Source organism: Lynx rufus, unplaced genomic scaffold (genome assembly GCF_022079265.1).
Source record: "Lynx rufus isolate CCGP_SWC_20201006 ecotype Redwood Valley unplaced genomic scaffold, mLynRuf1.p SCAF_19, whole genome shotgun sequence".
Classification (NCBI taxonomy): Eukaryota; Metazoa; Chordata; class Mammalia; order Carnivora; family Felidae; genus Lynx; species Lynx rufus.
In genome coordinates, this window is record NW_025814833.1 from 26535263 (window position 1) to 26561171 (window position 25909).

Sequence of the window (25909 nt, forward strand, 5' to 3'; positions counted from 1 at the left end):
AATAAACTTGAAAAAAAAGAATGAGGTGCTTTGACTTGTTTACTTTGGGGGGGGCAGCATGGTAGAAAGGGGACATCATCAGGACTCAACACTTCTATATGAACTCAAATCAAAATCTGAGTTAGTGACCCATGACAATATATTAACAGCCAATTTCCAAGTCTTAGAAAATCCTTCAAGACTGACCGAGGTCTTTCTAAAGGCTAAAGTGTCTTGGGATTTTAGGAAGCAGTCTGTGTTTCATGGTAAAAGTCAATGGGAGGGAGGAAGAACCCTCATTTCCCTTTCATAAGATACTCATTCCTGCCATCCTCAGGATATACATTTGACACTGATATCTGCACACCATTTCTGCTATAAAAAGGCTTTGCAGAAAAGTCCCCTTCTCTGCAAAGACTTTTCTAATATAGATTGCGACTTTCTACTAAATAACCTCCATTTTCCAAGCACCACATTAAAAACTACTGCAAGCAGCCTGAAGAAAAGAAAAATGCTGGAGAGGAACTCTTCACGCAGCCTGGATTTTGTTTCAGTAATTCAGAGCGAGCCTTAAGCCACATTACACAGTGATGGCAGTCAACAAGCTGCACTGAAGTTAAAAACACATTTCCTTTTAGTTTATTCCAGTCCCTGACATACATTTGCTGCAACGTTTTTTTGGGTCTGCAAAGCCAATAGTACTGAACAAACAAAAAAAGATCTAGATTTTATCTGTTGCTTGGTAACATAAGCACCCAATAAAAATAAGGGGAAAATCTTTCCCAAAATTATGGTTAAAAAAAGACAGGGAACCCAAACACGCTGTGAGACGTGACGAGTTTATTCAACAACTTCCTAGTTTTTGAATTCACTGAACACTCATGAAGAAAGGACGATGAGATGCTCCCATTTCCTTGAGAACAGGATTTTAATTTTTTTTAACGTTTATTTATTTTTGAGACAGAGAGAGACAGAGCATGAACGGGGGAGGGGCAGAGAGAGAGGGAGACACAGAACCGGAAGCAGGCTCCAGGCTCCGAGCTGTCAGCACAGAGCTCGATGCGGGGCTCGAACTCGCAGACCATGAGATCGTGACCTGAGCTGAAGTAGGACGCTTAACCGACTGAGCCACCCAGGCGCCCCGAGAACAGGATTTTAAAGACGTAACAAAATACATGGAATTAACCAGGACCCACTCAGGAATATTTATAGACACACTGTAGGTAAGACTGAAGCATCAGTTGTATTGACCTCCTTACAGAGGGCTCCATTTTTGTCCTGAGAGTATGCCGCTCAGTTTCCTCAGTCCTTCACACTCCTCCCATCCCATTCCCTTCCCTATTAGCTGAAGTCCTACCTTCCTCTTTGCAATCCTACTGTTTATAAAGGTTGTGAGTGAAAACAAATATTAAGTGTTGAAAAAATGTCTACACCCTGCTTCTTAAAAGCTTTTTGTATAGGGGCACCAGGGTGGCTTATGTGGTTAAGCGTTCGACTCTTGATTTCAACTCAGGTCATGATCTCACGGTTTGTGGAATGGAGCCCTCCGTCGGGCTCTGCGCGGATAGCACAGAGCCTGCTTGGGATTCTCTGCCTCCGTCTCTGCCCCTACCCACCCCCCACGTGCTCGCCCCCTCGCGCGCTCTCTCTCTCTCTCTCTCTCTCTCGTGTGTATGCATGTGCGCTTTCAAAATAGATAAACTTTTTTAAAAAAAAAAAGCTTTTTGTATAGATTTACAAAATTTACATTTATCGTGATTTGGGAAATGGCAGAATAATTTGGGCAGCACTCCTGTATGTGCTGGGGCACTGTGGACACACAAAACTGAAGGGGGAGCAACGGAAATTGTTTTCAAGGCAGGACAATCATTTAGACATCACAATGTAAAGCACTGATTTCTAATTATAGCCCCTGTAGTTGGGGTGGGGGTGTAGACACAGTCCCATTATGTCAGTGTTAATTGAAACCATGAGAACGCAACTGTCTTTGGCATAGGAGCTATTAATTTGCATGGTGCATACAACCACTTGTGCGTTATGGCAGGTAAATACGAAATGCATCACGAACCATGACAAGTACGACGGAGTAAGGAATACGGAGATGTGTAACGCCAGAGTACTCGTGAACCATTTGTTACTAATTAAGGGGACTCTTCTGAAGCTGGGACTGTGAAAGTGGAGTGAGCTGCAAGGCAAGTGTCCTTCAACTAAGAAGTGACTTTCTCTTGGAGTCAGTTAAGCCTGCTGGCGCTAATGGCCTTTAAAAGGTTTCAGTGATCATCAAATCATTGCTACACGTGTAACTACAACTCTTGTGTTGCAAAAGTTAGCTGGAAAAACAGGGCATCCGCTTACACACAGAAAAAGTGGGAACATGTTTGAGTTAGGTATACAGTAACTAGTCCCCAAGACCACAGTGCTTTTCCATATTTGACTTTGAAAGACACCTTTGTAGAGCGGGTGGGTAAGGTGGCGGGCCGGAATTAGGAAATCTATCCTCCACTCTGAGAGGCCTTTCTTTTCCACGCCCAATAATAATTAATTCTATCGGACACCAAAAGAAGGAATGTCTATTTCTTGGGTTGCTCTAGTTACACCTGCAGACTACCCTTTGACAGCAACCGGCAGTGGTGGGAGCCCATATGAAAAACCAGTGCTTGGGTCCCCAAACTGGTCAAGAAGCTTATCTTATTAACCAAATATAGGGGTTTTTTTCCAGCATGTTCAATTTGGAATAAGGTTTTGATAGATCATTTACTGTCTTCCCTATACCACTGTATATTACAATTTTCTATTTCATAGTCATACTCTAGAAATTAGTGTAATAAATATTTTCTCAAATACCTAAGTATTCCTTGCAGGCTTCTAAGCAACAACATTACAGAGATGAGAGATTTTTTTTTTACATATATTGTGTTTTAACTCCTTTAGAAACTGATTTGATGCCCGAGTGTCTTATTATTGTGTAATTTAAATAACATAACCCAATGTAGCTGAAGGGTTTGCTTTTAAGTTAGTCCTTAGTCTACAAGAAGCTCAGCAGGGAAGCACAACATTATTTAAAAAGTTTACGGGGCTCCCGGGTGGCTTAGTCGGTTAAGCATCCGACTTCGGCTCAGGTCACGATGTCGTGGTTTGTGGGTTCGAGCCCCGCATCGGGCTCTGTGCTGACAGCTCGGAGCCTGGAGCCTGCTTCGGGTTCTGTGTCTCCCTCCTTCTCTGCCCCTCCCCCACTTGTGCTCTGTCGCTCTCTCTCCCTCTCTCTCTCAAAAATAAACAAACATTAAAAAAAAGATCTTAAAAAAAAGTTTCCAATTGCAAATACAAACTTTAAAGCAGACATGAAAGAGTATTTTCAACCAAACAAGTGGCAAGTGATGTTTACTCAAAGTAAATCAAGCCCTACAGCTTGTGTTCACTGTATTCTCACAAAACTACGCAAATATCTCTTAGGCAGATACGAGAATACAGTGACCGTAGAATACACATTAACTCTGAAACAAATTTAGGGTTATATTTAGAAAGGAACGTTCTCCAACAACTTAACAGTACTAAGGTACACAGGAAATCTCTTGCTTAAAAAAAATTCATACCAAAAGAAACATCAGAAATGGATCGTGACTCTTACTTTGAGTCACATGCTCCTTACGGCATAGGCTAAGGGCGTTTGGATCTTACATACAAAAGCCGATCTTGCTGATTTCCCACCATGAATTCTGAGAAGCAGGTCAAGAAGAATGTGACACCGGGAAACCACAACTGCTTCCTTGTCCCTACCCTGGGAAGTGGGCTGGTGTGGACAATGGCAAGCCTTCTGGCCCTCAACCTTCTCATCGGTGACGAAGGGTCTCGAAATCACTTCTTGTTTTATCTAAAGCCTTCTACCCCAAGTGGGAGGTTCTGCAATCTCAGTTCTCTAGGGGGTCTCCAACTTAGCAAAGTTAGGCTAACCAGACTTGTGCTGGCCTGTCCCTTTACCCAAGAATCGAAAGGGGGATGGTTAATTTAAAAGCAACCACTTTTCAGACGCTTACAAAAAGGGCTTTCTCCTCCTTGTCTTTCTCTTCAGCGCGAGTCTGCACACATGCACACACGTACACAAGCAGGCACACACACTCATTCAAGTCACATAGCAGCGCCTGTCTGCCTATCCAGATTAGGATGAAGCCAAGGACTTGCTGAAGAAGGGCAGATGTGTGAGGTGAGCTACAATGTAAATGACTTTGATCTGGAGTCACTGTGCCTTGTTTCGGGACTCTGACGCGAGCGCCTGCAGGATTCATAATGGATGCCGGGGTTGGCAGAAGTTCAGCAATCAGATTATTCCTTTAATTATAACCACCATCCCCCCACGTGCACACATCCACCCTCCTATGCCTCAACAAATTGTTGCAAGTTGTAAGGAAAACATCAGGAGAAAAAGGAGTGAACAGAAACATGCTGGAAAGAATTGTTTCCTGCAAATGTATGGCCTGGAGATGAGAGAGAACAAACAAAGCTGAAATAACGAATGCAACCAATCAACGAATCCTCGTATCACCCAATCCTAGTACGAAATATCCCATAAGCATCTAATCTTTTACGGCACACAATTCATCAGAATCTGCTCTTTGCTGGGTTAACGCAAGTTTCGTCTCTAACTAGGGTAACCATGAATCCCGGTCCGCTAGGGACAACCCTATTGCTTATTTCAAATTAGTGGCACATGTGGTCTGGGTAGGGCTGTGAATAAGCACCTCTCGGTTTCGACGATAAGCATCCTGGTTTGGACGATAAATTGAATGGTCACTTGAACTCTAGATGAACTGGTAGACAATCAGATTGATATTTTGACCTCTCCTTCAGTCCCCCAAACAACCAAATGGCCTAAGTAAAAGCTGCTGACCTTATGACTGCAATTTTTTTTAGCAAATGGACTACAATTTAGTTTTTTCCTTTGGAGGCCGGAATGTAATGGCACCAAGATCAGTCCTCCAGAAGGTAATGTGCCCCAGGTTATTCTGTTCCTTCACTGGTATTAAGTCATGGAAGGGTAGAGGTGGAAAGGCCTTCAAATTTCGTCTTTTTTTCTGGGGAAGGGGGAGTAAAGGAGCCATAGAACCATTTCCCCCTCAGAATCTGACTCAATACTCGACTGGGCAAAGGGGAAAGCAAAGCTTCTCCGGTGCAGCCAGGAGGTGAAGTCCCCGTGTCTCTCTTCCTCTCCTCAAGGAGGCCCCTGAGACACCTTCTTAAGGGGCTTCAAAGAACACGGTCCGATTCCTTCAATTTACAAATGAGGAAACTGTAATATATTCATTCTGTCTATTGGTACTCCTATAAACAAAGCCGTAAGTCAAGAGCAGGTGGCCCACACTGATTGTCATAAAAAGCTCTGCCTTCTCAAGAGCATGGAGCACACCTTAAAACATAGAACAAGGAAACACGCAGTAATGGATGCTAAATACTGTTCCAGACTGCAACCGGCAGGCCCAAACCCAGTCACTCAAAGCAACTAAATATGGAACCTGTCTGCTTCTTCCTCTGGAGGGGAAGTAGAATAGGAGGCAAAAAGAGTATGGCGATATTAAACTCAGTTTGAAAATGAAGGTTCCAAAGTGAACATACAATCTGCTTCTAAGAATAGCTACCAAGGAAACCACTGAAAAGAATGACGATGTTCCTCACAGCATTGGTTTCTAACTATACGGCGTACGTGTATCGGGCCAATGTGTGCGAGGGAAAAAGGCAAGAGAGAGAAGAGAGCAGAACAGAAGAAAACCGTTCTCGAGCCCACGTATGTCTACCTCCCAAACTTCCTCTTAAAATGCAACAACACAGGGGTGCCCAGGTGGCTCAGCCGGTTAAGCATCAGACTCTCGATTTTGGCTTAGGTCATGATCTCAAGTTCGTGAGATCGAGCCCCACACGGGGCGCTGAGCTGACTGCGTGCAGCCTACTTGGGATATTCTCTCTCTCTCTCTCTCTCTCTCTATCTCTATCTCTATGCCCCTCCTCTGTCCACGCTCTCTCTCTCAAAACAAATAAACATTAGATAGATAGATAGATAGATAGATAGATAGATAGATAGATAAAATGAAACAACACACACAAAAAAACACAGGATGCAGCCAGTGCTTACCACGGACACTTTGCTCACTACGTCCCTCGCAACTGCCAAGCCCTGAGCAAAAGTACGGGCTGCTACAAACGCACGGGTGACCTGCAGCTTCAGCTTCCGAGGGACATCTCCAAAGGGCTTCAGCTGCTCGGTGTACTTGCTCACACATTCCAGGTACTCGTCTGTAAAGTGGTACTGGGAGTTCACCAGGCGGAACATCCGCTCCAGAAGGCGAGCCCAGAAGTCACTTAGCATCTCTTCCAGGTTGACGCTTCCCGCCACATAGTAGCGCTTCAGCTCTCCGAAGAGATCTTTAAATAGCTCGGAATTCTGCATGTATAAGCGGCCATATGTCTTCACGAACATGTCATTGAGGGATTTCTCTGCGTTTTCCAGCAGTTCTTTGAAGAATTCTAAAAACCAAACAAAAAAAAAAAAAGAAGAAGAAAAAGAAAGAAAGGGTTTTCAGTAACTGAATAACGGAGGGCTCTTCGGGTCCATTTGAAGACTGAAAAAAAAAATCAGAGAATTAAACTGGAAAACATGCTCACATAGGTGGATTTCTTTCGAGGGGATGTGGCATTGCTGGTCGTTTGTCAACGAAAGGAAACCTAGGTCACAAGTTACAAAGTCTCGGGGGAAAAAAAGAATTTTTAGACCAAGAACTTTTCGGAAGTCGATATAAAACACACACACAGCCAGACATTTCTCTCATTCAGTCACAAGGTGAAGAAAGAACCAGATAAAAATGGGTACATGAAGTCTAAAACATGAGATCTGCCAGAACTTTCTTACCATAAGACTCTAAACCAAAGCCAATGATGCCTCCGAATTGAAACCTAACACCAGTGGACAGGTATTTTCAAAACATGTTGTTTTACTTGGACACATTTTTTTTTCTTTTTCTCCTTACATCTACATGACATGTAAGAACGCTACCCAGGAAATGTTAGCGGACAAGAAACATATGAAATACCCTAAAAGCTAGCACTGAGATTTTCCGCAACTAAGTTCACAGGTGTTCCCTGGGACATTAGTACAAATTGGGGTATCCAAGCTGACCTTGGGTTCTTAAAGGATTCATATGGTAACATCATGAGATTCTTGGCGGGAAGTGGGGAGGAGAGAGAGAGAAATGTCTCACAGACTCAATCACAGATCTGGTATATTTATAGGACAACAGGGAAAACTAAAATAAATAAGAATTCCTGGTTATTTTGGATTTACTTTTTTGGCCTGAGTGTTAAAGATAGTAATCTCTTAAGTACACATGGCAAATTAGTTTCTCCTGAAGCTTTTCTTAGGCAGGTCAGAGAAGAGAAGAGCTAATGGTGCATCTGTATCAATAATTCTTCAAGAATCTATGGTTGGTATAAAAATAAACACTTCATGACATCAAGTTTATAAGCAGGAAATGTAATAAATACCGAAGCAAAATATAAGGACATCAATTAAGAAAGTGCCTCCAGGGGTGCCTGGGTGGCTCAGTTGGTTAAGCATCTGACTCTTGGTTTTGGTTCCGGTCATGCTCTCGCAGTTTGTGAGTTCAGGCCCCACATAGGGCTCTGCTTGCTTGGGATATTCATTCATTCATTCATTCATTCATTCATTCATATTCTGTCTGTCTCTCTCTCTCCACCCCCGCCCCGTGCTCTTCCCCGCCTCCTTCCCTCCTTCCTTCCCTCCCTCTCTCTCTCTGTCAAAAATAAGTAAATAAACTTAACCAAAAAAAGTGCCTCCAACCAAACATGGAGCAGCAAAGAAAATATGGTGCCTCTTTCAAAGCCAGAAGAACATTAACAATCTTATCAAAATGCAATAGGGTGACAAAGCCATTATCTTCTCATAATGGGAAAGCATACTGGCAGGCAAATCAGAGGCTGAAAGCTGCCTTCAAATAGTTTCTCAAAACCTGCACTGGAAACACAGAAGCCTTTTGGAGGGGATGCGTGCCTTTGCTTACTTCCAAGAGATTCCATACCTATGTCCCTAACTCGTCACCACGCATAGTTGCTCGATGCTTGAGGCTGAAGTCCACAGTCTTCTGCATTCCAGCTTTATAAACTATGTGTGTTTTGTTTGTGGGGGTGGTTTTGCACAGAGAACGGCTCTTTCCTTTTCCTTTGGTTGAGTTTTTCTTTCTACTACCATTTATCTTGTATTTCCTGGGCTTTCTTCAAGGAGAGAAAGGAAAATGGATTCTCTCCGAAGAGGTAAAAAAAAAAATTAAAAAAATGAAAAAAAAAGGTTGGGAGGCCAAGTCAACTCCTCACCTCCATTACAACTGCACAGTCTGGCATTTTTACCAACGTTCTCTCCCTGGAATTAGACCAGAAAGAACACAAGGAGATAGGGGAACTATATGAAAAGCATTATTCAAATCAGGTACCTGAGAGGCCTCTGATTCTCTCCAAAATCCTAAGTGATTCTCAAGTGTGGCCCCAAGACGGGCAAGCATCACCACATCACCAGGATACTTGTTGGAGATGCCAAGTTCTTGGGCCCCACCCTAAACCCACTGGATCCGAGGCCCTGGGGATGGAGCCCAACCATCTACAACCCTGCTTCCCCTAACATGTGAGAACCACTCACCTCTCAATAGGGATCAACACCAGCTCAGGGCTGTGCTAATATGAAGCATGTGGGTTAAGCATTTTAATTAGAGGAAAATGTCTTCCCAATGAATTGGGTTTTTAAAATTTCTTTTCTTGCATTCTTGGGTATGATTTATGATGTTTTCGGGGGGACAAATGTTCCTGTGCGGAAGTCTCTACTAAGTGTGTGGATGCAGGTAGCACTTTTCTAGAATTCAAAGCCGGGGAGTCTTGCGGTAAGAAGAGACCTTAGTACATGTCCAATGAGTTGCACACATAGCTCCCACATACTGGAAAAACAAAGCCTGGTCATTGAGATCAAAATGCAAGCCTTCTGTCAATCCAGTGCTATTAATATTTCACGATCCAAAAGAGAAGATTCCAAAGGTAACCACAGGCCCTTCCTTAATATTGGATTTTTATTATAGTGTTCATAAAATTGGCACACGTCATTTAGCGTAGAAGTAGGATGTTGAAAATTATTTGACTTGTGCTTTGATGACTCACCTAATAAGTAACTCTGAATACTCGCATTTCTAGTGAATGGCATCCACAGGTTTTAAGGGTAGGGGCAGAGTGGCATTTCAAAGGTATTTTAATTGAAAACATCTATAAAATGTCAGAGTTCGTTGTTCAGGCTTCAAAGTGCTCCAGGTCAATGAAATGCTCAGACACTAAACATTTTATGGACAAAAATAAAAGTCTTAGAGTTCGTCATTCAGATCAAAAACCTATGGGTTGGTGTAGCTCTGTATAACATAGCTTTGGAGTATAAGAGAAATGATCTAATTAAGAGGAGAACCGATTTCAAACCAGCATGCCCTCTGTCTAACACCATCATGGACCTTACTCTGTTTCCCATGACTCAAATCCGGTCTAGAAAGGGTGTGTGTGTGTGTGTGTGTGTGTGTGTGTGTGTGTGTGTGTGTGTGTGTGAAGTACATGCGCTGTGTGTTATGTTAATTTAAACTTTAAGAGATTAGCTTGGCGCTACATACATATTAAATTCTAATTCCTTTGATTGTTCAGAAAATTCATTTCCTTTCCTTCACACTTTAAAGACTCTTTAGTGTGGCTATATAAGTTGCAAATATAAAGATCGTTGGAGTGGGCTATATATAGAAATTCTATAAAACTGATATAACAAGTTAAAATCTGATAATTTAATCCCTCCTAATGGCTATGCAATTTGACAAGTATTTACTGAGTGGCTATTAGGGGCTCAAATCAAAGCACACTGTTTTACCATGCACTTTAACCTTCTTGCCGAATCAGACTCCGATCAGCATTTCCAGAAAGACAAATTTCCTTCATCCAATTCACCTTCACTATACCGCCAACCCTCCACACGTGGTTTTACGTGCCCCAGAGATTTTTAAAGCATCTATAAAATCCTTAATCCTTCGTTTCATATAGCAAGTTTTAAAATATTCGTCTCTTTCACCTATGGAAGTTAACAGAACAAAAGTGAAGGGATCCCAAGAACCCAAACTAATTTCTCTTTGGACTTCTTACGGTCCTGTTCGGTTGGACTATGTGGCCTATGCCATTTGCCTCGGACACCTTGCAAGGTTGGCAGGCATAGTTTAAATTCTAAAATCCATACTAAGGGGCACCTGGGTGGCTCAGGCAGTTAAGTACCCAACTTTGGCTCAGGTCACGATCTCACGGTTCATGAGTTCAAGCCCCACATCAGGCTCTCTGCTCTCAGAGCCTGCTTCAGATCCTCTGCTCTCTCTCTCTGCCCCTCCCCCCAAAAACAAACAAAAAAACATTAAAAAATAAATAAAACAAGATCCATACCAATTACTAGGCACCTGGGTGGGTCAGTCAGTTAGCATCTGACTCTTGATTTCAGGTCAGGTCACGATCTCACCGTTCGTGAGTTTGAGCCCCAGGTTGGGCTCTGTACTGACAGTGTGGAGCCTGACTGGGATTTTCTCTCTCCCTCCCTCTCTCTCTCTCTCTCTCTCTCCCCCTTTCTGCCCCCCCCCAAATAAATAAGCATTAAAATCCATACCAATCAGGTACAATATCAAAGCATAATAATTTGCTCTAAGGAGAAAAAAAGAGAAAACGGGAGAAAAAGCTTTTACATCTGCTACTCCTATCAAACTAGCAGCTTTCGTAGATTGTTATAGAATTCTTTCACATCCCCTCTCCCCCTTACCTTCCTAGGACACTTCCTTCTACAATGAGGACTAGAACGTGGGTTAGACATTCAGGTCCCGGTCCATTAGCCATCAACAGCAACCTCATAAATGGTTGTAACGTTCATCTCCACTTTTCCCCCATTATTCAGAAATCAGGATCAGGGTCAGAGCTTAACTGCTAACAAAGAACCGCGTAGGCATGAAGACACCTCGCAGTCATTCCTTCTTAATCATTGTGTCTGAAGCCAAGTGTAAGACACTTCGTGGCTCAGAGAGAACCAGCTAGAGCAGTGTAAACCAGAATTCCACAACGACCAGAAGCTTAGTTAACTGGCATTAGGTCTCCCCTGTGGCAACTGCTTGTATTCATGAAAAATGCCGGGCAGGGAGTGTGTTTCAACTGATGCTACCAGTGGCTGAGAGACAGTCAGAGAGAAGAAGACTGTGTATAAGCGTTGCAAATATGGTATCTGTGACCAGGGTTTATTTCTCCTTCAGCTTCCAGTTTGGAGGCTTAAGTGTTTACGTTCTAAGGACCAAGCTACTCCCAGGTCTCATGAAGGTGCACCTGACATGGGGGTGGAAATAAACATTGCAACATGCTATACATATCCAACCCGGCATGACACAGGGGGAAAAGCATGGGACCTCTCATTGATGAGCTGTGTGACCCGGAATGGACAGAGGAGCTACCCTCTCTGATCTTCTGTTGCCTCATCCATAACATGAGGCGGTCACTACTCATCTCACATGGATGATGGCCAGCACGTAGGAGATGCTCAAGAAATGGACACTTTCTGTCAACTGTCCAGGGCTATTTTGTCACCTTTAGAGTGTCTTCCTGTCTACAATCACTTAAATCTTTCTTTTGAAGCTGGTTTTCATCTTTCCTGGCAGAGTCAAATAGTATCCAGCTCCGGGTACGTAAATGAAGCCAAAGCGGCTGGAGATGGATTAGGAAGACCCAAGGCCTTACACAACTGGGAGCAATTTAGTCAAGGGAAATGCTTAACGACTCTGACTTCCAATGCTGTGAAACATCTCAGACATCTACGACGGTGGCAGCTGCCACTGAAACACAGCAAAGACAGAAACCTCAACCCATCGAACAGGTTTTGTATTATATTAGGAGGGAGTATCACACACACCACACGTAGATAAACACGGATCAGGGCATTAGAGTAAGCCAAGAACTGGGGAAAGGAAAATTAAGAAATAAGCGGCAGGTCGGTCCCCAAGCCTCCCCGCGTATGTCATTTGCACACCGCCTTCTTTTCCTGGAGTCTGCTCGGTACATTGAGCTGGGGGACTCTAAGTATTTTCCAGCTCTAAAATGCGATGATCCTCAATGTCAGGAGTATCACTTTAACATGGGAAAAACTAGGATGAGAAGGCAGCTTTTCCATATACGAGTTTCCTCCATAAATATCCTGTCTTTTAAAAGAACGAAAAAGAACATCACGTACAGCCACTTGTCTTGCATCAAATAAACATTCAAAATTCTCGAAACAGGTCAAAAGGCCCCCGGTTCTGCTGTTCAATGCCATTAGTTACTCCATTATAAACAATCGACTGGCCATTGATTAATGAGCTAGAAAACATTCTAGAACTAACCCATGACCTACAGAGACTGGAAGCCCTTTCTATTCAATCCGTTTGGCGTGGTGCTACAAATTACCACCTTGTATTTATATTATTATGCAGCTGCTTTTTACACAGATGGATTAATTTCCTCTTTACTGTAAAGACTGTATTTCACAGCCCTGGTATGGTGTGCAAACAGTAAGTTACCACCTCGACGAAATTCCTGAGAAAAGAAGCCTGTGAGTGCTACAAATCATACCTTTCTCACTGTTAAGAAAACTCCGAGAGTTCTATTCACCCCCTCACCCAAGATCACGCGTTAATAAAGAATGGTTGACATAAGCATCTATAAACGTCAGAGCAAACGGAAATTAAAAAAGCATCTTACGGACTGAAACCAAACTGAAACTTTGGTCTTTGACCATCTCCTCCTGTCTTGCTTTTTCAGTAGTCTCTGTATTTTAAGTTTTCAGCAGGGACTTTCCTCTATCCTGGCATAATCTTACACTCCAAAAGTGCCTGGGAGGGCATGGTGTACGAAAAGGACACATACATGGGGCACCTGGGTGGCTCACATCCAACTCTTGATTTTGGCTCAGGTCATGATCTCATGGTTTGTGAGTTCAAGCCCTGCATCAGGCTCTGCACTGACAGTGCAAGGGCCCGCTTGGGATTCCCTCTCCCTCCCTCCCTCCCTCTCTCTCTCTCTCCCCCCTCTGTCTCTGCTCCTCCCTTGCGCGTCCTATCTCAAAATAAATAAACTTTAACCAAAGCTTTTTTAAATAAAAGGACATGTATTTGACTAACACTCATCAACCGGTGGCATCTCGATAGACCTCTCGTAGGTTGATGACAAGACAATTGCCAAGTGCAGGCCTTACTAGGGGCTGCGAACATATGAAAAGGTGCTAGGGATCCTGCCAAAGTAGGTTGATCTTCTTAATTAATGCATTTCGAACGCTAAAGCTCCTTATGTTGATCTCTCATGGCCCCTGTCTCATGCTACTGTAGCCAGAGACATGGGACAAATACTGTAAGGCCCCTTGTACTGGACCTCGTCCCATCCATACTAAGGGTCTACCCAACACCAGCCAGTTTCCTTTAACACCCATGTTTCTGCTCATTCAAGTGCCCAGAGAAGGCAGAGGGGATGCTGAAGCTACCCCAGGAGGGTAACTTCCATATACTAACCTCTATGTGGATCTACTGTATGGCCTCATATACAAACCTCATCATACAGTCTAGGTGCTCATGACCTAATATCAAGAGAAGAGTCAGGACAAAACGCAGCATAATCAGTTATGATGCTAATTTGCATCTACCTGCACAAAACACCATGAGGTAGGGCCAACGTTGACATAGACACAATGAGTGTTAGGGACCTGGGGTAATTTTTTTCAATAGACACTGCTCAATTTTGAGCACCCAAATCATTCAGTGACATTTTATAGCCAGAAAAATACTATACCTTCATGTATCCAAACATTACTTTATTTCCCTTTATTCTATTCATTTAACTTAATTGCTGGAAGTTTCCATGCATTTTTCTGCGGTCTACAAATGGTCTATAGTGAGCACTGATACTTCAGGAGAAAAAAAAAAAAAAACATTTTCTTCAAACACCACCAAAGCACTTCTTGTATTTTTCATAAAAATGATTTTTTTTCCTATCAAGTATCCCTTTCAAATTATTGCAATTTGAAAGGTACGGAGAGGTATGAAAAAAATGTAAATAAATTGCCCACAATCCCACCGCTAAAAGAGAGCAACAATGGTTTATCAAATTACCTCTTTTCCCCATGAAGATATGCATCACATGCTTGAGATCATACCGTATTTGTACCCTGTTCTCAGGTAACACCGTAATGGTTACCGTTTCCTATGTGATTAAAGATTCTTCAGAAATATCACCTGTGGGGCACCTGGGTGGCTCAGTCGGTTAAGCGTCCACCTTTGGCTCCGGTAATGATCGTGCAGTTCATGAGTTCAAGCCCCACATCCGGCTCTGTGCTCACGGCTCAGAGCCTGGAGCCTGCTTTGCATTCGGTTGTCGCGGTCTCTCTCTGCCCCTCCCCCACTCACGCTCGCACGTGCTCTCTTTCTCTCAAAAATAAATATTAAAAAAAATTTTTTTAAAAAAGAAACATCGCTTTGTAACAACTGCGTATACATGACACCGTACGGACAGGTCACAATCGTTATGGGACCCTTAGACCGATTTCCTGTTTTTCATTATTATAGGTTAATGCTGTGATGAACGCCCTTGTACATCAATCTGCACGCAGACCTTTCTGTCCCTGAGATAAATACCTACACGTGGAATTAGTAAATCAAAGGCTGGGAATGCATTCGAAACTTCTGACAGACTGACCTCCAGAAAAGGTGTGCCCACGTGGCACTCCACCTGAGTCACATGTCTGAGTCATATTTATTCCGAGAGTTTCGATGGCTTTGCTAGTTCTTTCAAGCGAAGGGGGGGGGGGGGAACGGAGACGGGAAGGGACAATAAACAAGAAAGGCCTGACCGGCTTGAGAATTCTCCCAGTCAATCAGTCGGGAGTCAGTGCTAGATCAAATACGCCCCTTTCTTTGCCTGGACAGACAGCCGCCCGCAAGAGGGTGGGCAGAGAGGAACAACAGCGTTCTAAACTCCCAGGCTCAGAGTGCAATGAACCAACAAAGTAGATAAAAGCAGTTCAGCTGAAGCTCTTCCATTTATTTACTTGCCTCCAAACAGATCAGCTGCTTCTTGCTGCTGCCGTGACTTCTAAAGAAGTCAAAGCTAACAGCAGAGGCCCGCGGCGAAAGCGCCCCGGGCGGAGGGATCCTTGGAAGCTGCACAAGTATTTGCAACCCGCCCAGAGCGCCAATGCTACGGCCACGATTGGTCACACTTCAGATAACAACTCAAAAGGCAGAAAACCTTTGTCAATACAGAAATGTGTGTGTTTTGTCTGAGCTCTTGATTTGATTACAGTAAAGCTGGCAGTGGCTCTTTTTCATCAACTTTCACAGAGAGATTATAAAAGAGTTAGCATGGAAGGAAAAGAAAATAGAATCGTAAAGGAAAGGGGAGTGGGGCTTCCCAACGAAATCAAAGACCATTACTATTATGATCTGGAAAAGAGCGCTACATTTGCAGGATGGCCAGAAGGCCTCGGGTCTCTCTCTGTAGTTTTGTGGCTGTGAAATGTTGTCCACTGCACTGTGGCAGAAGTTTGAAAAGGCAACACGTTTCTTAAAAAGGCCTCAACGGATGAAATCTGAGGTGAGGATGAAAAAGCGACCCTAGGTTGTATGTACGTTAGACATTTCTTTGACACATTTATTTTGAGGATATTTAAGACTTTATTATTTTAAAAAAAATTTTTTTTTCAACGTTTATTTATTTTTGGGAAAGAGAGAGACAGAGCATGAACGGGGGAGGGGCAGAGAGAGAGAGGGAGACACAGAGGGAAACAGGCTCCAGGCTCTGAGCCATCAGCCCAGAGCCTGACGCGGGGCTCGAACTCCCGGACCGTGAGATCGTGACCTGGCTGAAGTCGGACGCTTAACCGACTGCGCCACCCAGGCGCCCCGAGGATATTTAAGACTTTAAATAAATGTTACTATTTATTTGAGAGGGAGAGAGAGACAGAGAACGTGGGGGAGGGGCCAAGAGAGAGGGAGACACAGCATCGGAACCAGGCTCCAGGCTCTGAGCTATCAGCACAGAACCCGATGCGGGGCTTGAACCCATGGACAGCGAGACCATGACCTGAGCTGAAGTCGGAGGCTCAACCAACTGAGCCACCCAGGTGCCCAAGACTTTTTTTTTTTTTTTAATGTAAAAACCTCCCAGGGGGCCTTTGGTTATAAAGTCAATATGGATGTGCAAAGGAAAATAATAAAACCATGCAGCTGAAAAAATAAAGTCAGAGGTCAGGGCAATTCCGGAAATTTCAGTTTGGCTAATGGCCATGAAGCTGGGTTGGACGTATCTGCCTTTTAAGGTGAGCGGCCAGCTTCCTCCCACCGAAGTCACCGATTTCGTGGGCATGTGAATTCTAATGCCATCAACTCCCTGCACCTCCACGCTGGTTATCCGACTGGCCTAATGAAGTGGATGGCCAGTATGAAGTCTGGGAAATTTCCAGTCAGTGATTAAAACACAGATTTGGCTAAATCTGCAGAGTGCGACATGTCCTGCCTTTGTGAAATGATAGAAAACAAGGGGGCGTGAGGGCTTAAGGAAAGGGTGGCCACTTTGATTTGCACTTGGCCCATGCAGATAGATGGGACAGACAATTATTTCTTTTATGTGCGTTTTAAGCTAATTCAGAAAATTTCTACTATTATTCGAGTTAACAAGCTTCAGGCTCAAGGGAGGGTTTTCAAAGACCTGCGGAGAGTAGTGGAGTTAAGAAATCATAGCGGGAAAATAGAGGGTACCAGACAGGCGGCTAATTAACATCTTGTAAGACCTTTCACTAAAGCAGCTGGTCTAGTCACATGTTTAGAAGATACACAGAATTTTTAGAATTGAAAGGGTCTTTAGAGAGCATCCAGCTCAACCCCCTCATTTTATGGATGGGAAAACTGAGACCCAGCAAATGTCAGAACCAGGCTGACAATTCAGTGTGCTGTCTCCCAAAGTTACTCCATTTGCTCCCTAAAATGATGAATCAACAGAGTTTTCGCGATGGGCTAGCATCAGACAACCTATCTCCTTAAGATTTCTTCAACATGCAAACCAAACCGTTTGATTCGGGAAGTTAGGCAAAAATATACTCGCATACTTGTTAACATCAGTTTTACTACGTGATTCAGAGATATACTGAACACGGCAGCTCTAATCTTCTTAATCTATTTGGGTTGTTTGAACCATGCTTCTTTTAAAAACAACTAGTCTCTCACAAAACACGACATTTTGGGGTGGGCCTTTATGTTGTGGTCCCAAAACACGGATTACGCCCCACTTCTATTATTTCTATTCCTCTGCCTGGCAATTCTTTCAAAGCCCCCTGAACTGCGCATGTGATTAGCATATTCATGAGACAACCGATTCAGCTATGTTAATTAGCAGTTCTCCTTAAAAAAAAAAAAAAAAAAAAAAATCCCAGAACTCGCCAACAGGGGGAGCAGCCAGCTCTGTCACTATCGCTTCCCGGCTCTAGGTGTCTAGCCTAGGATGGATTTCTGGCACCGAACATCGTAAGTTAAAGAGTGGACAGAGAAGATTACAGTGTGGAAAATAAAGAGGTGAGACCTTAGACTCAGATGTGCAGGTTTAAAATGTGAGAAACCCGAGAATTCTGTGGGGGAGATGCGCTGCCTGAACGTGTACCTCTGTACTTCACTCGAGCCTGAGAACACACACCTGCACACAGTTGACAACTTAAAACAGGATTTACAGGGGCGCCTGGGTGGCTCGGTCTGTTAAGCGACCGACTCTTGATTTTGGCTCAGGTCATGTCACGGTCCTTGGGATCGAGCCCCATGTTGGGCTGTGCACTGACAGCGTGGTGCCTGCTTCAGATTTTCTCTCTCTCTCTCTCTCTCTCTCTCTCTCTCTCACACACACACACACACACACACACACACAATTCTCTAAACTCTAAAAAATGAATTTACAGACTGTATAATCTCTTCAGATGGGCAAACAACAGAAAACTAAACGTGTAGAACAAAAAAAAAAAAGCCTTTAGGGATGAGGGAACTGGCTTCGAAACACCACATTTGGCACCTGAACTCCGGAGCTTCTCAAGGCGGAATGATGGAAACTTGGGGTAATGGGATGGTCTCTGGTTAACGAAGGCTAATCCCCTAAAAAGCCTACAAATTTTGTTTTTGTTGAAAAGTTTATAACAAGCAATTGTTCCTGTCTTAGAAAGAAGTGGGTATCTCATAAACAAGACTAAAGGTTTTAAGTTGCCTGTGCTCGGGGTCACCACTTTAATTTTTTTTATGTTTGTTTATTTTTCAGAGACAGGGAGAGAGAGAGGGGGGCAGGGGCAGAGAGAGAGAGAGAGAGAGAGAGAGAGAGAGAGAGAGAGAGAGAGAGGCACAGAATCCGAAGCAGGCTCCAGGCTCTGAGCGGTCAGCACAGGCCCGACGCGGGGCTCGAACTCCTGAACCACGAGATCATGGCCTGAGCCGAAGTCGGACACTTAACCGACTGAGCCACCCAGGCGCCCCTAAATTTATACCATAAGCTTGGAAAATAGCAAAAGATGCTCCTTTGAAGTTGCTTGACCTTGTACGTTCCCATGGGTCCCTTTCCTATTTCCTCAGGACTCACCCTCAGCCTTCTTTATACCACCTTGCAGCCCCATCACGGTTCTCCAGCTGCCATCCTGCTGCTCGGTCCAACCTTCTCTCTTCCATTCACCCCAAGAACCTCGGGCTTGTCCTTTACAACGGCTTGGACAATTCTTTGAGCAAAGCACCCTGCCCTTGGATTTCTGAGCATCAAGACAACCTCTGTACGATTTTACTCACCATCATCTTTAGGCCTGAGGAGTGTTAGCAGTTCCTAACGGCCATCCTTAAAAATCAGTCAACAAACACAGCACACCCACGTGAGGCTTATGGTTTGTTGGATAGCAGTCACGTTTTACCATACAAAAGCATTCCATTATCTCAGAAAACCCAAATTGGAGGAAATAGGCAACATATCCCACACCTGTTCTGATCACCAGACCAAACACATTTCAACTACTATTCCCTCAAAAGAAATTTAATCTGTTCTCACTACCTTTATTGTCTATGCCATAGTTGAAGTTAGAAGAAACGAACTAGAGTTTCATAATCATTTTCATGACCAGTTTTGAAACTGATACAGTATTATTAAAACATTTATTGAATGTGAAACCTGGTAGGGAAGGGCAAGAGAAACTTTTCTCTGTAATTTTTTTTAATGTTTTTATTTATTTTTGAGACAGAGAGAGACAGAGCATGAGCAGCAGAGGGGCAGAGAGAGAGGGAGACACAGACTCTGAAGCAGGCTCCAGTCTCTGAGCTGTCGGCACAGAGCCCGACGCGGGGCTCTCGAACTCACAGACTGTGAGATCATGACCTGAACTGAAGTCGGACACTTAACCGACTGAGCCACCCAGGCGCCCCTGTTTTCTCTGTAATTTTTAAAAAAACTTCTATTAACACTTACTGGTGGTGTTTCTCTGTGTGGCTTCTTAAAAACTACACGTTGGAATCATATGAGTAATGCCACAAAACCATGGGGAGCGAGAAGGGGAAAGAATAGCTAAACCAGCAGGCCTGGAGGCGAGAGAGATCACTAACGTCTGTGGCCTCATACCAGGAAGAGACAGGTCTAACAGGAAATGGGGCAACTTGGGGAACTTGAAAACTGTTTTATCTCCAACTCCATCATGCTGCCAACAGGTTAGTTGCTTGTAAAGAGCAAGACTTTTTCCTTCTAAATGACATGATAAAACCCCAAGGGGTCATTTTTTTTGGTATCAGCAGCTCAAGTTTTCAAAGATGGCTATCTGATTATCTTTCTAGGTATTGTCCTCAACGTTAAAGAAAATGCTTGGGTTACTGTGTTGAATGAGAAATGCCATAGTCAAGCAAATACCAGTCTTTCTAATAATTATAATAATTTATATAAAAATAAATATAATAATTATAATTAATATAATATAAATAATTTGTATAATAATAATAATAATTAGACCACCAATATAGACAGAGGTGGTCTAAGATGTCTTTTGATATCAACACCCATCTCTGCGTGGTATTAGCACGTTGTTAAGTACTCTTTATAGTTACAACATGTGCGGTGAGTGGGGTATTGACTAATAAACAGGAAAGAGATATAAAAACATTTGTATCCAGGGGCACCTGGGTGGCTCAGTCAGTTAAGCGTCCGACTTCGGCTCAGGTCATGATCTCACGGTTTGTGAGTTCAAGCCCCGCGTCGGGCTCTGTGCTGACGGCTCGGAGCCTGGAGCCTGCTTCGGATCCTGTGTCTCCCTCTCTCTCTGCCCCTCCCTAACTTGTGCTCTCTCTGTCTCTCAAAAAATAAACAAATGTAAAAAAAAAAATTAAAAAAAAAAACATTTCTATCCATCCAGGAAAAAGGAGGACATAAAATTAAGACTGAACCCAATTTTGCACAGCAACTGTTGATAAAATGGGCACGAAAAATGGTAGGCTATGTAGGGAAAACTTCAGTTCAACTACATTACAAATTAAATATGCTCTCATGGTCTAGCCTGAGAACCCAACACTTATTAAATCGGTTATAAGTTTCAAATAACAAATCTCGAAGCCAACATTTGAAATACAACCTGTTCTTTAGCTGGGGACTGCCTTATCAGCTATATAAATCTAATTTCATCCAACTTCTCACCATGGTAACAAGCCCTTTGCAGAAATACTCAAAGACATTTCACATCTCGAAAATTTGCCTTGTACTTCTTCACCACACATAATGTCAAGAAAAGCACGCTTCAAAGGTACTATGTAATTAGAATGGCCTTTAAAACAGGCACAAAGAAAACCATTCCTATGAAACTTAAACCTACTTCATAATAATCTTCAGACTGAGTACAGAGCACCAGAGAAAAGAATCCTGAGGGGTTTGGGATCCCACACTCCCTGGGTTTTAAAGTCTGTTACCGGTAGCGTTGCCTCCGATACGATTGAAGCGTCTCTCATTTGGACCCTATTGGCTAGTTGTTCACTATTAAAAGAAAGTGCGCCTACGAGCTTATGTTTGGCACAGGGGACCGAAATGGGTTTGGTCATGGCTTTACGTGGACAGACCACACCAAAGTGCCAGCTGAGAGACGAGGCCCAGCTTAACAGCAATTATAAATATAGTAGCTACTTCTGGGTCATCGCTGCATGGAAACCCAAGAGCTGAGTTTTAATCCTATCTGTGTACCACAGGGCTTCTAGGAACTCTAGTGGTCTCTGAGGAATCCAGTTTGAAATCTAATTGGAAATCCAGCATCTGCAGAATCTCTCTGGTTATGGTAAGTTTTCAGACGCCTGCTTTTTATTAGGGAGGTTTTTTTGTTTTGTTTTGTTTTTTTTAAAGTAACTTGCGTCAACAACACTATTTTGCGTTCACCCAAGAAAATAAATGAAAGCCTTTCAATTAAACTACGCTAATCTTTTTGTCTCCTTGTGACCATATTTCCATAATGCCTACCATACAGATTCTAGAGCATCCAGAAGGGCGCTAGCAATGACACTGGAGGACTAACTCGCCCCTAGGATCCAACAAGGAGAGTATCTTCGGAGAAGGCAGGGGAGCTCTGAAAAAGCAATTGGACAAACTGAACTGTCACCTCTAAAATGTGACTCGAATAAAAGGTAAAGACCAATCCAAGAGCAAAGCACGTCGATGCTTACTTGGACCAGACTTCCAAAACCTACCATCAAACTTCTTGTAACGGGAAGCAAAGATGGCTTGCAAACGATTGCACTGTTCGCTGACCACACTTTTGAAATCATCTTTACTTTGCAGGCTGTATTTCTCCTCCATCTCCGGGGAGCAGCAGGTATAACCCTGAGGACAGATCTTCAAATGATCACCTGGAAGATAAAACGTAAGACAATCAAGCTCCATTATCATTCATCAAGGCCAAGAGGGAAGAGTTTGGCTCAAGTGCACACTCTCTGCTTCATTTCCACCCGTGAGGTTCCTGCAAAGGCCTAGGCATCATGTGTATCTGAAAAGTTTTACTAAACTGAAAACATAGAGGGGGGGCGGTGGCTGGCTGGCTCAATGGGTAGAGCATGCGACTCTTGATCTCAGGGTTGAGTTCAAGCCCCACGTTGGGGGTAGAGTTTACTTAAAGAAAAAAAAAAAAACTAAAAACATCCGTTCTGTTATGGGAAGGAGAAAATAATAAAGCCACCTACAAAAGACAAAAACTTTTGATTCAGGAACATTGCTACACTACAGGAAAATCGGTGCTGCCAATAAACATTATCGTTCAATATCAACCAAAGTCTTTTTTTTTTAATATATATAAACTATTCAAGATTCTATGAGGCATAAGTTTTTCTAGCTTTTCTGAGTTTACATTCCAAGAGGGGGTACCTTAAGGAAGAATGATTTCTAAAATACATGACAGCCGAAAACTGAGCAAATACACCAGCGGTAGTTATACTGAGGAGAAGCAAAGGGATAAGTGGATTTCAAGGGGTTGTCGACCAAGAGGAAATAATGTGAGTTCACACTGGATAATTTCAGGCTATGATAAGTCACAAAGGGTAATGGCAGGTGATCTTCAAACTTCAGGTTTTCTTGTCCGGCACCCTCTATGCAGTTGTTAGACACCGTGTGACCTTATGATACTGGGATGTGTAGCCACTCATCCCAATATAGACTAATGGCATCTGATAAATATAATCTTTATGTAGTGATATAGCCCTGAGAGTCAAGAGACATGTCAAAGACGCCATCACTCCACAGCAGCTCAGACACACAGAGGATCTCCCTCCCCTATACCAACTAGGTTCTGCTTGTGGTTCGGACCGGACGGTGTGGAGGGCTTTTTTTTTTTTATGTTTATTTATTTTATGAGAGAGGGAGAGAGCACACGTGCAGGCGAGGAGCAGAGAGAGATGGGGAGAGAGAGAATCCCAAGCAGGCTCTGCATCATCAGTGTGGAGCCCGATGTAGGGACCGTTTGTAACTCTGAGATCATGACCTGAGTCAAAAATCAAGAGTTGGACGCTTAACTGAATGAGCCACCCAGGTACCCCTGGAGGGCTTTTTTTTTTTTTTTAATAGACCCCAAAGTTCACCCACACCTTGTTCCTTCGGCCACAGAACAAAAATGTGCTATGCAGAGACCATAGCTCTTCCTCCTAATGACCAAGAGGTGCGGTGTCATTGAAAACTAAACCCAAACAGGTACCACCCCTTGAGTTGCTCCACAAATCGGTGTGATCGAATTTTTACAGAGGCTTACAAGGATTCACTGCCACTGTTCCTTCTGCTATTGCTGTCCATGTTCCATGTAAGATGAGGGGTCTGGAAAAAAAATCAAGATCTCAGGAACTCAGGAACTGAGTATATTAAAGACATATGCACTTGTCAATGGTAAGTGTGTACAATAAATAAAGGGCCGTAGAATGATGAGCAGATCAAACAAGTAACGGGAAATGAACCGGACCGTGCGCTGGCCATTGCTGCTTCTTGGCTGCGTGTGCTTAGAAGTTCAGTCTTCACCTAAGACAGATGCCAACGTGGCCTCGGGGAGGTGGGGGATTTCAGATAAAATGGAGTTAAGGAACTTAATTTGACTAAACTAGGACTGTCAACTGCACGTATGCAAACAATTACATGATCATATATATTCCTGATCATTCTTCCTTCCTGGCAATTAACAAGCAGGGAGAATGTTACTGCCACACAAAAAGGGGTGTGCGGTATTAAAAGACTATTTAATAGAGAAGGCGGAAGGGAAACAATCTTCAAACAGCTTCCTCATCCAGAAACTGCTAAAAGTTCCTTTTGGCATTTTTGAAACCCTTGGTCAACAGATAAATCTAACAAAAAATGTGTGTGTTGCGGGGGTGGGGGGGGTTGTGTATAAGAGTTTAGAAGCTTAGATCTCATTAGTCGAAGAAGAAGGTTGCTAAGGCTCAGTTTTCTGCAAACACCTTTGTTACAACCAAAAACAAAACTCCCTCTTTGCTGGCTTAACAAGTTCACAGCAGGCCTTTGGTGCTGAGACACATAATTAACAGAGAGATACCCAGTGGTCTCCAGGTTTCAGGGTTGAGGATTTCCCCCCAATATAGTCCCAACGTGTGAAATAATATGAAGAACCCCAACTAGTACAGTACTTGCTGTGGTCGCATTAAATAATCCATCACACTTACACCCCACATAGAAAATTAATTGGAATGCTCAGAATGAGAACTTAAGACACGCAGGGCTATATAAATGAATTATAATAAGGGAGCAGCTACTCTTTAAGACTGTCACAGGCTAATATTCATCACACGCTGGTTTTCAAATGCATGCAAAGAGTCCATTGGGGTATGCACTGCATTTCCGAGGCAAAACAATTCATGAGTTTGGAAAACAATCTATGTTCACCGAATCTTAACAGGGTTCACATATATAATAACAAAGGGGCCACTTATTGGAGGCCATCAAAATAAGCTGCTAAGTCCAAGGAAAACTACTCCTTTTTCCCAGCCCCAATGCAAGCAGGCAGGCAAGCAAACACACACACACACACACACACACACACACACACACACACACACACACACACCCGAAGCCAGAAAATTCAAAGAGACAGCAGGAAAGAATAATTTTCTACATTTAGGAAGGTGCTAGACATTGAGGGGTTTAAACTGACCCACAGGAATTTTGCATTGAGGAGACACCTTTCAAAAATGGGTAACAGCAATGAAAGTTACCAGCAACCTGCTGAATGCACGCAGCACCGTTTCCACAGATACATGTATACACTGGCACATCTAAAAGGCCCAGAGTGGCCCATGTACTCTGCCCATTTCACAGCCACCAGGGGCCCTCAGCAGGACTTTACGGAGACCTGTCTACAACAGAACACTGGAATACGTATTTGTTCTGGCAATACCTAATAAGGAGTCCACTTTCATTTTAGAGAGGTCTTTCCAGGAAGACTCGGTCTAACAGTAAAAGGCTTGCCTTGGGTCAAGGATGACAACAGGATGGATACGTGGTTAATGCTCCTGCTGGCAAAGTGGTCTTGCCCTCTGTTGCAAAGCAGCCCCTCCAACAGGCCACTTATTCTGTCGGCATCTCTAAACAGCATTGCTTGAAAACGTAACGTGACGTTCTCGCCCAAAGCCCTGCCTGAGACACACGCAGTCCAACCCATACCTGGTGAATTAAAACCCAAGCTCAGTGCCATGACCAGTTCCTGCTGATGAGAAGTACGAGGAGGAAAAGGTGGGGGCAGTCTGGGTGCATTTGAAAACGGAATCAGAGCTCGACATTCTGGTCAGAACTTGACCGATGCATTTGATTTTTAAAACCTGCATACTTCTGGGGGCGCCTGGTCAGCTTAGTCGGAAGAGCGTGCGACTCTTGATCTCTGGGTCCTCAGTCTGGGCCCCATGTTGGGCGGGGAGATTGCTTAAATAAATACTTTTAAAAAAAAAACGTGCATATTTCTACTTTAAGTGCCCAAAATGGTTCCTATTAAAAACCAGAGCACACGTATTATTTCAGAGACGTTATTTGTCTGAGACATTCCTAAAATGCTGTGTCTGGATGAGAAACGCCTTTTCTTTCTGGAGATCTCCTTTCTAAACCTGGTGATCCCTTTCTCATTTAAGAAAGACGGAGCGACGCTCTCCTTGGGCTGAGAGAGCCGAGCACAGGGACAACAGGATCCAGTATGGGGCAGGCAGACAGCCACTGCAGGGAGGGGGGAGTGCTGAGCACGTGCCTTTTTTTCAAAGGGCCCTGGGTATTTCTGATACATACAATTCCATAAGAATTTTTACTTGAGGGGCTCCTGAGTGGC

At 43.5% G+C, this 25909-nt stretch overlaps 1 protein-coding gene across 1 annotated transcript in view; it reads right to left on the reverse strand.

The window, feature by feature from the left end:
* GPC4 (glypican 4) overlaps positions 1-25909 on the reverse strand; it is a 107307-nt gene that overhangs the window by 13412 nt on the left and 67986 nt on the right. Inside the window, exons 2-3 of the mRNA XM_047082136.1 lie at positions 21801-21959; positions 6101-6492 (exon numbers count right to left, since the gene is read on the reverse strand). Of these exons, the coding sequence (XP_046938092.1) occupies positions 6101-6492; positions 21801-21959 (551 nt within the window). The remainder of the gene's footprint in view (positions 1-6100; positions 6493-21800; positions 21960-25909) is intronic.